We start from the raw sequence: 12,948 nt of genomic DNA, 5'->3' as shown, positions 1-12,948 counted from the left end.
CTTGAGCCTATCCCAGGCAGGGTATACCCTGAACAGGTCGCCAGCCTGTCGCAGGGTAAAATCAAAATATTTGCTTAATTCATGTGCGTTTGTTTAGAAGGGCGTGAGAAACTGCAGTTATTTGCAGTTATTTGTGATCAGTTTGTGTGTGTGATGTGGAAAAGCAAGGAATGACGTAAACAGAAAAATGAAGCCAACATAGAAGTGCCAAAACCTGTAGTTACTTTAGTGTCCAGTTGGTTTGGTCCAAAGCATGTTAATTTCCATAGACTCTCATGTTAAAACGGCCCAACTTTACACCACTGAAAGCATGTTTACAGCCTGGTTTTGCAACATTTAGCTCTGGTATCTGTCTCTTAATGTTTCTCGTGTCATTTAATGCCTCTTTGGTGTTTGAGTCCCTTGTCGTTGTTTTTGTGTCTCTTTGTTGTAATTTTATGTTTGTGGCGTTTTTGTGTGTTTATTTATTTTTTGATTATTATTTATTTTTTCATTTTGAGCTTGTACGTTTAGGTTGCTTTAAAAATGTCATCTTATTGGCTAACAGCAGTGTCAGTAAGCGGGGCAGGTAAGTGGCGAGGCGGGGCCAGAATGATGACGTCGCAGTCACATGTATCCTCATGCTGTGCGGAGCAGTCAGAGGATGACAGTGCCGAGAGAGCTGCCGCTCATCACACACAGGGTGCTGTGTTACTGTTTTCTCCATGACTTTGGATTATAAATATGTATTTTGTCATTTCTGCCATGAAAGGTGAGGCTAAAAACTGCATGATTGTGTTTCGTGTCATTTTACTCAAAGTTCAGAATTTTATTTCAGCGCTTAAAGATAATTATTAGTCCGTGTAGAAGCGCCGCTCTGCTTTTTGTTTTGTACCATTTCCCAAAGTGTGTAACCCTATTTGTCTCCGCTCATCCTCACTGAGCTGTCAGCTCTGTCGTACATGTGTCTGGTAACTGTTGACCGCGGAGCGCAGAAACGCGACACCTTCACTGATCGTGGGAATGCTATTTTGGGAAATGTGAGTCAAGTTAGCGGGACTTTAAATGATGGGGGCGGAGGATGAAGCGGACAGTAGATAGGACGGGATGTGAAACGTGAAAGTTAATGATGTGTTTTTGAGCTGCGCGGGAGATATTTGAGTAAATCAAAGTTGCTGGTCAGAATGAGATCTGTCAGACTCACGGAGGAAGTGTTTCTTAAAGCTTGTGGCATTGTTCTAGTTATATAAATGTTCTTTTGTTAGTGGAGCGCTGCTGGATGTGAAAATTGAGGTGAGCAGGGACGGATTACAGGAGAGCTTTCTCTGGGCAATTGCACATAAACGCCCCCAACCAAGTTCAGACAGAGGTGCACCTGAGCTGCTTTTTGTTTTTTTTTCTGTTTTTCATTTCTTGTCACATTGGCAAAGGTGTGACTTCTGATGGGGCAGCCCCGGCAGTGATTGATTAGGGTCATGCTGGGAATTATCACTTGTATTTCCTGACCGTGCTCTCTGTCACTTGTGGAAAATATCTGTGCACCTGTTGTCGTTAACTATACAGCAGATTTTTGGCAGGTGTCTTTTCTAGCAGTATACTGACACAGCAGCATTATAAATTATGTTCAGCAAGCTAAAGCAAAGAAGTGATGTTCAAAAGAGGGAGAAGAAAAGAAAGCAGGATGAGTAAACCGCCAGGACTTTGGACTTGAGCAGCCAATGAGTGCAAGACTCAAAAGATGAAGTTCTGATGAGTACAGAAACACACAGAAACATTTACATGTTGAAAATATGTGTTCATACTGTCTATTGGAAATAATTGTTGAATAAGGAATTCTGTAAACGAGTGTGCTTGTTTGGTTCAGTCCCCTGTCCACTCAGTCTGTTAGGACCTGTGCTTATAGACATTACAGTATTCTTTGTTATTTTAGCAAGATTAAATCTGTTTTCTAGTTGAAGATGTTGAGTTTATAGTAAGTTTAAATAAATGTGTCCATTCTCCTGACCTCTGACTACAGTTGTTGTCCATGGTGCTGATCTAAAGCTGGATTTTTTGCACTTAAACTGTGTTTGTATGCACTGTCATTTTGTGTCATTTTACATATCACAGGAGCCATTTTGTTTCCCTTTGTGTCTTTTAAGTGCATTTTTTAAAATCAGTCTCCTGTGATGGTAAAGTTCAGTAATTTCATTTTACAGGCAATGATGAAGTTATTATTTAGAGAAGAGACTGCCTTTTTCCCCCAACAATGTGCATTTTAACAAATATTTTGTTTTGCTGCAAAACCAGCTACATCCAGAGATTTTTTTTTTTTTGTGCAAATATCTCTAAATCCAGTCACCTCTGATGGACCTGAAAATATTGAAAATGATGAAAGAACACAGAATAAATGAGAAGTTCTGGGGATTAAAGGGGTGGGTAGGTTCATCCATACATTTTCTCATAAGACGAGATCATTCTCTTCAGTCCGTCCTCTGTCCAGTGTCAGTGAAGGCAAAAGCCCCAAATATTAGACCGTGATAAAAAGATCTCCACATTGATTCAGACATTACAAGTGTAATGGCACAAAATACTTGAAGTCACGTGATTTGATCTTCCATTTTGATTGGTTCTAGGGATGTAGAGGCTTTTGCTGGTAATGTGAAGTGAAGTTTAGAAGCTTATGGCAACACATGGATAATTCAGACTAGGCAGAGATGGTATTTAGTGGGTTGTGATGTGAAAATATTGATTGTACAGTATGTGTGGAAAGGATTCCATTAATGTTATCTTATTTTTGACAGAGGTGGTGTTCAGCAGCTTTTGTATCAGAACGCTTCATTTCCATTTGTAGTGATCAGTTGATGTCATTTAATTTGATGTTTTTTTTTGTTGTTGTTTTGGTCTGTTTTTGGTTTTTTTTGGTTGAAGATGAATGTAGCTTCAGGATCTGAAAAGTGAAATCAAAACATATAGTAAGTGTCTTAAACCTGCATTTTATTTAATGGCAGCCCCTGTGGATGCTCTGTACACTTTCCTGATGACTTTATGAGCTCAGCTTCTAGTTTCAGGTCTCACTGAATAAACAATGAAGTGTAATTTGTAAAATTTGGTCACTGTAAAAATCAGAAAGGAGGATAAGCCAGGGTATTTGCCAATCAGAACCTACACAAAATTGATGTTACACAACAGATAAATATCAGCCACTGATCTCAGTTAATTCCATTTTATTTGCTGTTATCAGTCCATAGTGCAAATATCTGCTGAACATGGGTGCAAGCACCACTGAAAGCACGACCAAGAGTTGCACTGCCCTTTGTAAGAAGATTTGTGGGCTAAATTCTGTGTGTGTGTGTGTGTGTGTGTGTGTGTGTGTGTGTGTGTGTGTGTGTGTGTGTGTGTGTGTGTGTGTGTGAGAAGTGTTGTTGAACTGGAAGTGCAAACTCACATCTTCCTTAATCTTTTAAAAAGCCTCTATCTGGAGAGTTCATCTAGAGTTTAGCTTCAAGCTAAATTTTTAAATCCAGCTGTTGATGTCACTATAATGCATCAGTGCTTCTGATATGAGGCCAGACTGTCATGTTTAATGTGTCTGCATTAAATCACACAGACATGATTCTTTAGTTGAGTAGTGGAGTTCCTAATGTCAGTGTTTTATTCTGCCCCGCAGAGTCGGAGCCGTCTTTCTTTCTTTCTTTCTTTCTTTCTATTTTTTTTTTTTTAACAGTAGCTCAAATTTGCCGCTCATCTTTCGTTCAGTCAACATTCGGGTGCTTGTCCTTCAGTAAGAAACTTTGTATTTCTTGGTAGCTACAAAGTATGTATTTCTTTTGTGTGTGTTTTAAAGCTGCCTGCTCCAGATTCCCAATCTGTGAGAAAACACTGCAGGAGGCGTTTAGCCAGCCTGTTATGTCACAGGATTACAACAGCCAGGAGATTATTTAACTGTTTGGTGGGGGGGAGGGGGAGTGTGGTGACATCACTGGTGGCATGATGAACACAAAGTCTGTGCAGTAGTTAAAAACAAAACAGAAAATACAGAAAACGATAAATAATCTAAACATTTGTCAAGAAATGTAGGAATCAGCTGTATAAGGGGAAGCGCTCAGCAACCAGTGTAATGGTCTGACTCTAGAAACTGTTAGAGAAGAAACAATCTCACACAAACAAATCCTGACAGATATCCAGGAAATATCCACCACCCACAGCCAGTGAGCACATGATTGAGTCTTTTAGGAATCAGCTATTGCTTGATCAAATTACATAAACTGTTAACTACCTTGTGTAAATTTAGCAACCTACAACTGACCAGGAATTGTCCTCCTTCCTGCGTAAACCACTGCCTGCAGCAGAATGCAGCACTGACAGTAGTTTTCCAGGAGTTATTTAAAACCTCCTATCAATAACCATAAGTTATAGTCCATGACAATTTTGCCTTGTACAAATAGCTGCCCCGCTTTGGATGTGCAGAAAGAGATTTTCTGTAGTAAATACTCGTTTCTTTCTTAAGACATTGAATCAATTCATCCAGTTTCCCGGTGGCTCGACGTGGATTTTGCACTCTGCATCTCGTAGCATTTTCTATTTTCTTAAAACTAAGTTAGTCACAGTAATGAGAAAACCTCACAAAAACAAAACATGTATTGTAACAATAAAGATGAAAATAATTCCTCAGTAAAGCAGAATAACACTTGCATTTCAGCAGAAGACAAAGAAGGAGGTCCTTTTATTAACTACCAAACAAACCTTGACACATTTCAGAGTCTGAGCGGCGTCTGCTCAGCCCTCCTCGCTCCTCTTGCTTTGATCTGGTGTCTGAGAAATGTTATTTTTTTCTTTCTTCAGAGCTCAGTTTCAGATAATTTATCCATTAGGGATTTGTTTTGCCCAGGCTTTATCATTTTGGAGTAAACAGCAGCAGTGGCTCTTGTGATATTCTTTCCTGCTCATTAGCCTTCATTTACTGCTGCTATACTGCTAATTACGCATTATACTGTGGTGTCTGTACAGTAAGCTAATGCAGCATCCAGAGGGGAAACTCTAGAAGGTTCAAGTTTCCGTCTGCATTTCTGAACCAAAGTGAGAGAAAGATATTTGTTGTATACTGTTAAATAAAGTAAGAAAAGCAGTGCACAAAGAGAAACACAAACAGCTGTGCAGGGGTGAAAAATAAAAAAAGATGTCATCTTTTCATATTTTTTTTTATTTGATTTTCTTTCTCTTCTTTCACGTCCATAAGGAAATAACATTTCATATGGCTCTTAAATTAATATTACATCCTTTTTTTTTTTTTTAAAAAGTTCCATTTAAAAAATGTAAATGCATTTTGACCTTTTTTTTTTTTTTTTTTTCTTTTTAAAAAAATGCATGTAGATGTGATAGCAAATGGCATTACAATGACAGGCACAAGGTCAATGTGGCTTCTCATGGGTAGAATTGTAGCTTCTGTCTGTTCTGTTAAGCCCACTCGATGAACCAGTGCAATCCAAACAAACAGTGAAGTTCTTGACCAAAGCTTCATGAATGCAAAGTAACAGAAATGCATACGGAGGTGAAGCAGAGACTCACAGTTTGGTGATTAGTGTTCCGACCTGCTAGAGAGGTGACTAATCGAACCACCAACTGTGGCTGATGAACAAGCTGCTGCTTCATCTGCTCGCAGCCTGAATGGGTGTATTGATGCTCCATGTGTGCCGCCATATGTCTGCCGTTATTACATCCACTCTGAGAATGTGGAAGCTGGACGAGGAGATTAAAGAACAGAGCCTCTTAGCAACGTCTGAGCAAGAGCAGCTGATGCAAGATGTTGGGTCCTTCCGTCACACCTGTATGCGAGCATGGCCTTTCATCCACAGTCCACCACACCGGTGCATCACAAACTCGTGCTGGCAGCAGCTGCGTTTCATCTGTCAGGGTCTTACTAAGTAAGATAGTCATTTTTACATAAACACACTCACTTAATGCTTGTGTCCTGTGAGCTGAACCGCTGTTCATATTCATGTACTGCGAAAGGCCAAACAGAGGCCGTGTAAGAGATGGATACTGTGATGGGTTCAACAGCATAACGAGCAAGCAGAAGGATCTGCTGCAGAAAGCTGCAACAAAGACAAAACCAAAAACAATAAAACCCTCAGATTTTACCATTTCTTTGAAAGTGTTAAAACCTTTGTGAAACTTGCAGAGTGAAAAAACTTTTTTAAGAACATGTTCCACATCTTGGACTGCAGCCAGCAGCCAATCCAAGAAGGTGGAGTGGGACTCTGTCTAAACAAAGAAAGATCCTTTTTGGGGAGCAGCTGGATGTTGAGACCCACTACAATAACAACCTGGCCCGTGGACAGCTGGTGGGGAGACATGAGATGGAAAGGTGTGGGGCTGGCTTGTTCGCAGTGACCGAACTTTCAAAGGAAAAGTGAGTAAGTCACTTGCGGAAAGTGTCTCTCAGATGTTTGAAAATAGAAATAAGTAATCCTACAAATGTTAATTTATCCAAGGACAGGGATGGGCAAATGTGTGAGCAGCTTGTAGTAGAGGCTATAACTACCCTAGCAGAATGTTGGAAAAGTCAGGCATCTGGATATAGTCTATGGTCTGGAATAAGAAGATCATCCCAAAAAAGTCTCATGCCAGATATCACAAATATGCTATGACTTTGTCAGATAACCTGAAAACTGTAACTTATTTTCCTTAAAACTGCAACCTGCATGCTACCAAACTATAACATAAGGTTACCAACCGAGCCTATTTGCCATCTTGTTGTTTGCGTGACCATATTTTAGCTCTTCTGCTTGTGATACTATTATCAAAATGCTGGTGCTAAATGTTGATATTTCTAATAACAAAAGCTGCTGTAAATCAACTTCTCCACCAGTTTTACTCACCTGATACATGACTTTATGACTTTTTTTTTGTGGTGGTGCTTATTAAATGAATGGGAAAGTGAATGGAAGTTAACCAACTAGCATTCAAGAAGAACACATAGTTAGCATTTTTATAGCAACTATTTATTGTAAATAAGTGTTTTACCACTAGAACAGAAAACATTCCCAACCTCTTTAAACTTCCCGGCAAAAACAGCAGCAATGGCAAAGATAGAATTGGATTTTTTTTTAAAGCATTATAAGATTAAAAGATTTGACAGCATAAGGATTTAAGGTTTTATTATTAATATTATATATATATATATATATAATTTTTTTTTTTTTTTTTTTTTTTTTTACAAAATTTAGAATATTTTCTTTCATATCACATTTAAATAATTAAATTTTTAACACAAGAACATTATAGAAAAACTGAAAATTAATTTTGGACACCAATTTCATAGTTACACATTTTTAAATTTATTTTTTTAAAGTATAAATTACAGAGCACAGGCCAGACTGAACAGGTGATTGGCTGCATCTTTAAACTGACACAGTTAGCTACAACAAAACACATTTTACATTAAAAAATAAAACTTTAATAAATTAACTATTGTAAAAGTTCCTAACCAATTCAGCACATTTAACGATGTATTTACTGTACAAAAGGCTTGAGCTATCCCATGTGAGGATATGCTGCACACCGTGCCAAGATATCCCAAGTTTTCAGCTGATAAAACTGTGTTATCTTTGACCTTTTTTTTCATAGATTCAACTGAAGAAATGTGAAAAAATTGTGTTTTTGTGATGTGGTGTAAGTAATAAAGTGCCTGTGCCTACGGGACTTAGCAAACCAAAAAAAAACAAAAAAAAACCCAATTCCTCTTAAAATGGTCAGGTAAAACGCCTGGACTGAAAAAAAAATGAAAAAGCAGCTTGGAGAGATATTGTTCAAGATCACATTAATTAATAACAAGAAAGTCATCTGGCTCCATGGAAGCAAAATAATACTGTACATGTACACCTTATAGGGTCTGTTGTTTCTGTTTATCCAGTACTGTGATGAATATTGTTTCAGGCCACTCACATTCACAGACTGGCAAAGAGGTGTTAATGAATGGAATAACTGCTCTGCAAGTTTGCCCTTGTTCTAAGTGATCTTTTCACTATAGTTTAAAAAGCATGGTTGAAAAGCTGTTTTTCATTCAACTTAAAAATATGTAGAAGCTCAGGAAAAATAAATGATACAAAAGCAACAGAGGTACATTAGAACATCAGTGAATGAATTTGGGAATATTTAGGTACAAACCTATGGAAGAGCTTACATTACCATGTCTTTGGGTGGGTTTATTTACTTCACTTAAGCTATTTACTGAATAAAAGTTGCTTTTTTTTTTTTTAATAAATTAAATTGTTGCAAACTGATCATCTATAGGTTTGGGGCTGTTGGTTAGACAAATCATCTTGGGTTCAGTGAAATTATGATATTCTGCCATTTTATGTTTTAGGACTAATTAATTATAAAAGAGCTAAAAAAAATATAATGACAATAATAGTGGTTGGAAAATAAATCCACCTGGGGTTTGAATAAAATTAACACTGATAATTATGATATTGATTTTACCCTGCAGTTCAAATTGACCTTTGGTTTGATAAGTAAGCTGTGACAACATGCCCCCCCCCCCACCCCCCACACCCCCCCCCCCCACCCCACACCCTGTCTCCTTACTCTTTATATCAGTAACCCTGGGAGGAAATTGTTTTAATGACTCATCAGCTGACAGAGAAGCAGCCATCAAACTCTCAGAAAGCTTTTATGTTTGTCAGCGTCTGCTCAAACATCTGCTGTGAAAACACCCGTCAAACTGCAGCGCATGTGGCGAAGCCTCTGTTTGTGAATCAGTTTAAGCGGTAGCGAGTTAGACCTGTGTATGAAGCTCCCTCAGAGAGAGCACTCCACTTCTGCTTCATCCTTCTTCCACCCTTCATCTTCCCTGCTCCTCTCAGATAAAACAGTGTTCATTCTCTCTCATATCCTTTCTTTGTCAGTGCAGTCTAACTGAGAAGGGATTTCTGACTAAATTTCACCCACTTCCAAAGTTGATGGAGGAGAAAAAAGTCTGACTCCAGCAACTCTCATAGCAGCAACAACTTGATTACAAGTCTGTATTTTCTGTCCCATGCTTTGGTTCTGTTTTATGAATGATTATAACAGTCTTGAATGCATCTTTATTGACAGTGATTTTGCTGTCAGAATCCTCCAATGTCAAAAACCCAACACTTTATTTGTAACGCAGGTGGTTTGTCATCATGCAGTTGTTACTTTTCCCCACTAAAGACTGACTTCTTTTATTGCCTGTAATTATTCATTGTAATGGTGATATAATGGCTGAAGTCACCATCAAACACATTCATTCCACTGTTTTTGTTAGCTTGCCAGTAATTTTTCTGCTTGCTAGCATTATTGCAAGGGGCAGCAGTTTAAGCAGAGAAGACCAGACCTCTCTCTCCCCAGCCACTTACTCCAGCTCATTCAGGGGTGTGGTGTGGTGGAGAACAGGTGAACAGCGTTCCCGGGCCAGCCGAGAGACATAATCTCTCCAGTGTGTCCTGGGTCTGCCCCAGGGCCTCTGTTGGACATGCCTGGAACACCTCACCTAAGAGGCCCCCAGGAGGCATCCTAATCAGATGCCCAAACAACCTCAACTGGCTCCTTTCAATGTGGAGGAGCAGCGGCTCTACTTTGAGCCTCTCCAAATGGCTGCATTCGTCACCCTGTCTCTAAGGGAGAGGCCATATAATTTCTGCCGCTTATATTCATGATCTCGTGAGCTTGTGACCATACAGACTGAATTTGACTAATCCTCTCATCCAGTGCTGATTCACATGATTCTACTATTCAGATGCTTTATGATATTTACACATTGGTGGGGAAAAAAGTTATTTGAAACTCAACACTGTCATGATTTTCTCATGACTCAGACTTCCTGTGCTCTTCCTCATCATTTAGAAAAAGACTTGGTGGCCTTCACAGTTCCTCTGAGGGAAGGCTGGTAGAAATGAAAACAACAAAGATGCTTGCATTTGCAGCTGGCTGTATAAGTATCTACTTATAGGCAGTGACCTTGTTGAACATACTCTTTGATGTTGAAATGCAAAATTCATAAAGGACTAACACTCAGAGAGCTAATTACTGCAGATAGAGCTTTGATTGCTAGTTTCACAGCACAGTTTCATTTGGTTTTTGTATATTTTTATTTTGAGGGTTTATTATACAGTTTATCACATATTTTGTGTACTTAAACTGGTGTATGTGCACATAAAGTAAAAAAGTACATTTCATGGGCACTAAAACTAAAGTAAGGATGCTTAGAGAGAGATCTTTAAATTAATAACTGGTTTGTGTCTTTTTCAAGTCAAGTCAGGTTTATTTGTATAGCACATTTAAAGACAACAGCTGTTGCCCAAAATGCTGCGCAGCTAGAATATCATAAAACAATAAGACCCAATTTTTTTAGAAGAAAAAATGAGAAAACAACTAAAACAACAAGACCAAAACCATCCATCCATCCATCCATCCTCTTCCACTTATCTGTTCAGGGTTGCAGGGGGGCTGGAGCCTATCCCAGCTATCACAGGGCGAGAAGCGGGGTACACCCTGTACAGGTCGCCAGCCTGTCGCAGGGCCAAACCTGCAACAAAAGACCAAAACCACATAAATAAAAAGTGATTCAAACTCAGCCTGTTTATAGGCCAAAGAATAAAAATGGGTTTTCAAATCATGTAAACCCAGAATAAGATCATGATGTTGATGCTCTGAGGAGCAACACTATTTGCTTCAACACTCCTTTGTTCTGTCTGTGGCTGAAGGTAGTTCTTTATGACTCTGTCTCAATGTTTAGGCTCATTGGAAAATAACTTCACACCAATCAGACATCTTCCTGATGGGATGCCACGATTCCTTCTCAGCATTAAGGAGTCCACTAACTGTACTAATCATAGCTAAATCAGCAATTCTGTTTACCTAAATGCTACAGAGAACAGTGAATCTATAGTGATTTGAGGCCTGAATAGAAGACACTTTTGGGCTCCTTTTGCTGCGTGCGGTTAAGCTAGAACACTGACATGAGCTACCCAAAAGTCATGAGCTGAGCTTGACATGGGTTGGGTGGTTTGTAGTGCACTTTTCAGCTCTTTTTAGCCCTCTTCAGCCCTTCATAGCCCTTCGTAATCCCTATATTGTTCTCTGGTGAATGATATTTCCTTCTGTTGGAGCCCAAAATTTACAATTAAGAGTATCTGCTGACATTTTTCTGGGGTTTTTTGTTGATGCAAGATGCTTAACTTTGTTTTGTTTGGAGGATTTTTCCCCCTACAACTCTCCATAAAGAACACTTCTGAAAAACTTTTGTGCCATTTTTGAATATATGACATTGTTGAACTACTTCTCATTTTGAAGACATCAGAAGATTCAGTTCTTAGTGGCTCTGACTGGATGTTCATTCTCACGCTCCAAACTGAATCTTGAACTCCTCAGAATCCTTTTCTGGTAATACACAAGTGTAGCACTAAAGCCTACGGTCAGTCCTGAAACAGACACAACAGCAACACCGGGTTGTATGTCGCAGTACTCTTTTTGTTGTATTCTTGTTTTGTAACTTTTACATGCGTGGCAGGCATCCACCTCAGCTCAAATCCTCTCTCCTCCTGCCAGCTACTGTGTAAAAAGACAAAAACACACACAATCAATCCCATGCCAGGCAGCTGCACGCTGCCTGTCCCCCCGACACCCCTCTCCCCTGCAGCCGTGCCTCGAACCACACCCCGCCGCCACAACAATGAATAAGATTTTTACCGGTCAAATTTGAGCCTCTAAACATTCTCAGTCCTTTTATTAAATTTTTGCTGCTAGTAATGCGGTCACATGTTTTAAACATTTAATCAGTACTGCAAGTTTAAAAAAAACCTGCTGCATACCATTACAATAACTGGCTTTTCATTTGGCCTCCTTTCCACTAATCCCGGCTGTATGGAAATAGTGACGTTCTGGGATAATTCTTCATCTATTTAATCCAGAAAAGGTGGAAATGGAAATGATTAATTAGCTCAGCAGTGATTCAAACTGAATATTCATCATGTTCACTTGTGCACCATATCGTGTACTTTGACTTATGTGTTTCAAGATTTCTATTGTATATTTGAAAGCGTATCATACTTGCTGTGGAGCTAGCTCTGTTTAGTCAGAACTCAGTTCAGTTTTTAAAACCAGCAAATGACAAGTGACTTTTTTTTTTTTTCCAAAGTATTTTGAAGCACTTTGAACACTTAGAAAGCATAAATAACTTGCAGTGTTTGGTAGTCACAGAGTAACATCTTGTTTACACTGATACGTCTGCACAGCCTAACCACCACTTCATGAGCTGTTGAGATTACCACATGGTAACGTGTTTGGCTTGGGGGCTTCCTGTGCACTTACTAGCACTTGAGTAGCACTAACACTTGGCTTTAAAGAATCATGTGGTTGGTCTAGTGTACAGTGGAGAGCTGAGAATAAGCTCTGTACATTCTGGACTGAAGCTGTTCATCTGCTGTGATCAGTGACTGGTAAGCCAGAGATGTGACTTCACAACTTTTTAAATTGTCCCTTCCTATGGCAGCTTTGCAAATCACTGTGACCACATTGAGTGCGTGTGCTGGATTTGATTTAATTTGTACATGTCTATAAAAATCGAAAAACCTTAACTGAATTTAAATTTGGTTCTTCTCCTGCTGACTGTTGTCTTCCAGTGTGACACTTTTGAATCCAGATAACTTGAATTTCATGTGAGGGATGATTGCACCTCATGAAAGCTGGGTCCTCAGCTATGAGTGAGCACTTCTCAGCAGTTTTCAGATCACAAGTCCATTGTTTTAAGTCTCTAGGCAGACAAAACCACCCTGTGAGTTTGTCTGTTTCCTAAAAATGTAAAAGGATCACCATTTTGACACACTGCAATAGATCCAGCACACAATGCAGAGGCAAAAGTACAAGTGGGCATGGCAGGACTTCTACAGAGTGATCTGAAAAATGCAGCAGTGTACAGATGCATTAGGAGATGATCATGAAAGGGAGATCAGGCAGTTCAAATTG

General features: G+C 39.2%; 1 protein-coding gene across 3 annotated transcripts in view; it reads left to right on the top strand.

Moving 5' to 3' along the window:
- Positions 1-641: 641 nt before the first annotated feature.
- The window catches only part of LOC115776772 (nuclear receptor ROR-alpha A-like), a 34,464-nt gene continuing 22,157 nt past the window's right edge, over positions 642-12,948 (top strand). For all 3 annotated transcript variants that reach the window (XR_004019501.1, XM_030724543.1, XM_030724542.1), the window contains exon 1: positions 642-751. Coding sequence is in view for 2 of the 3 variants with exons in the window: in XM_030724543.1 (XP_030580403.1) it covers positions 724-751 (28 nt within the window). In the remaining variant the exon portion in view is untranslated. The remainder of the gene's footprint in view (positions 752-12,948) is intronic.

The sequence above is a fragment of the Archocentrus centrarchus genome, unplaced genomic scaffold, assembly GCF_007364275.1.
Source record: "Archocentrus centrarchus isolate MPI-CPG fArcCen1 unplaced genomic scaffold, fArcCen1 scaffold_37_ctg1, whole genome shotgun sequence".
Classification (NCBI taxonomy): Eukaryota; Metazoa; Chordata; class Actinopteri; order Cichliformes; family Cichlidae; genus Archocentrus; species Archocentrus centrarchus.
The sequence above is the reverse complement of the archived record's forward strand: the minus strand, read 5'-3'. Positions and strand labels throughout refer to the sequence as shown.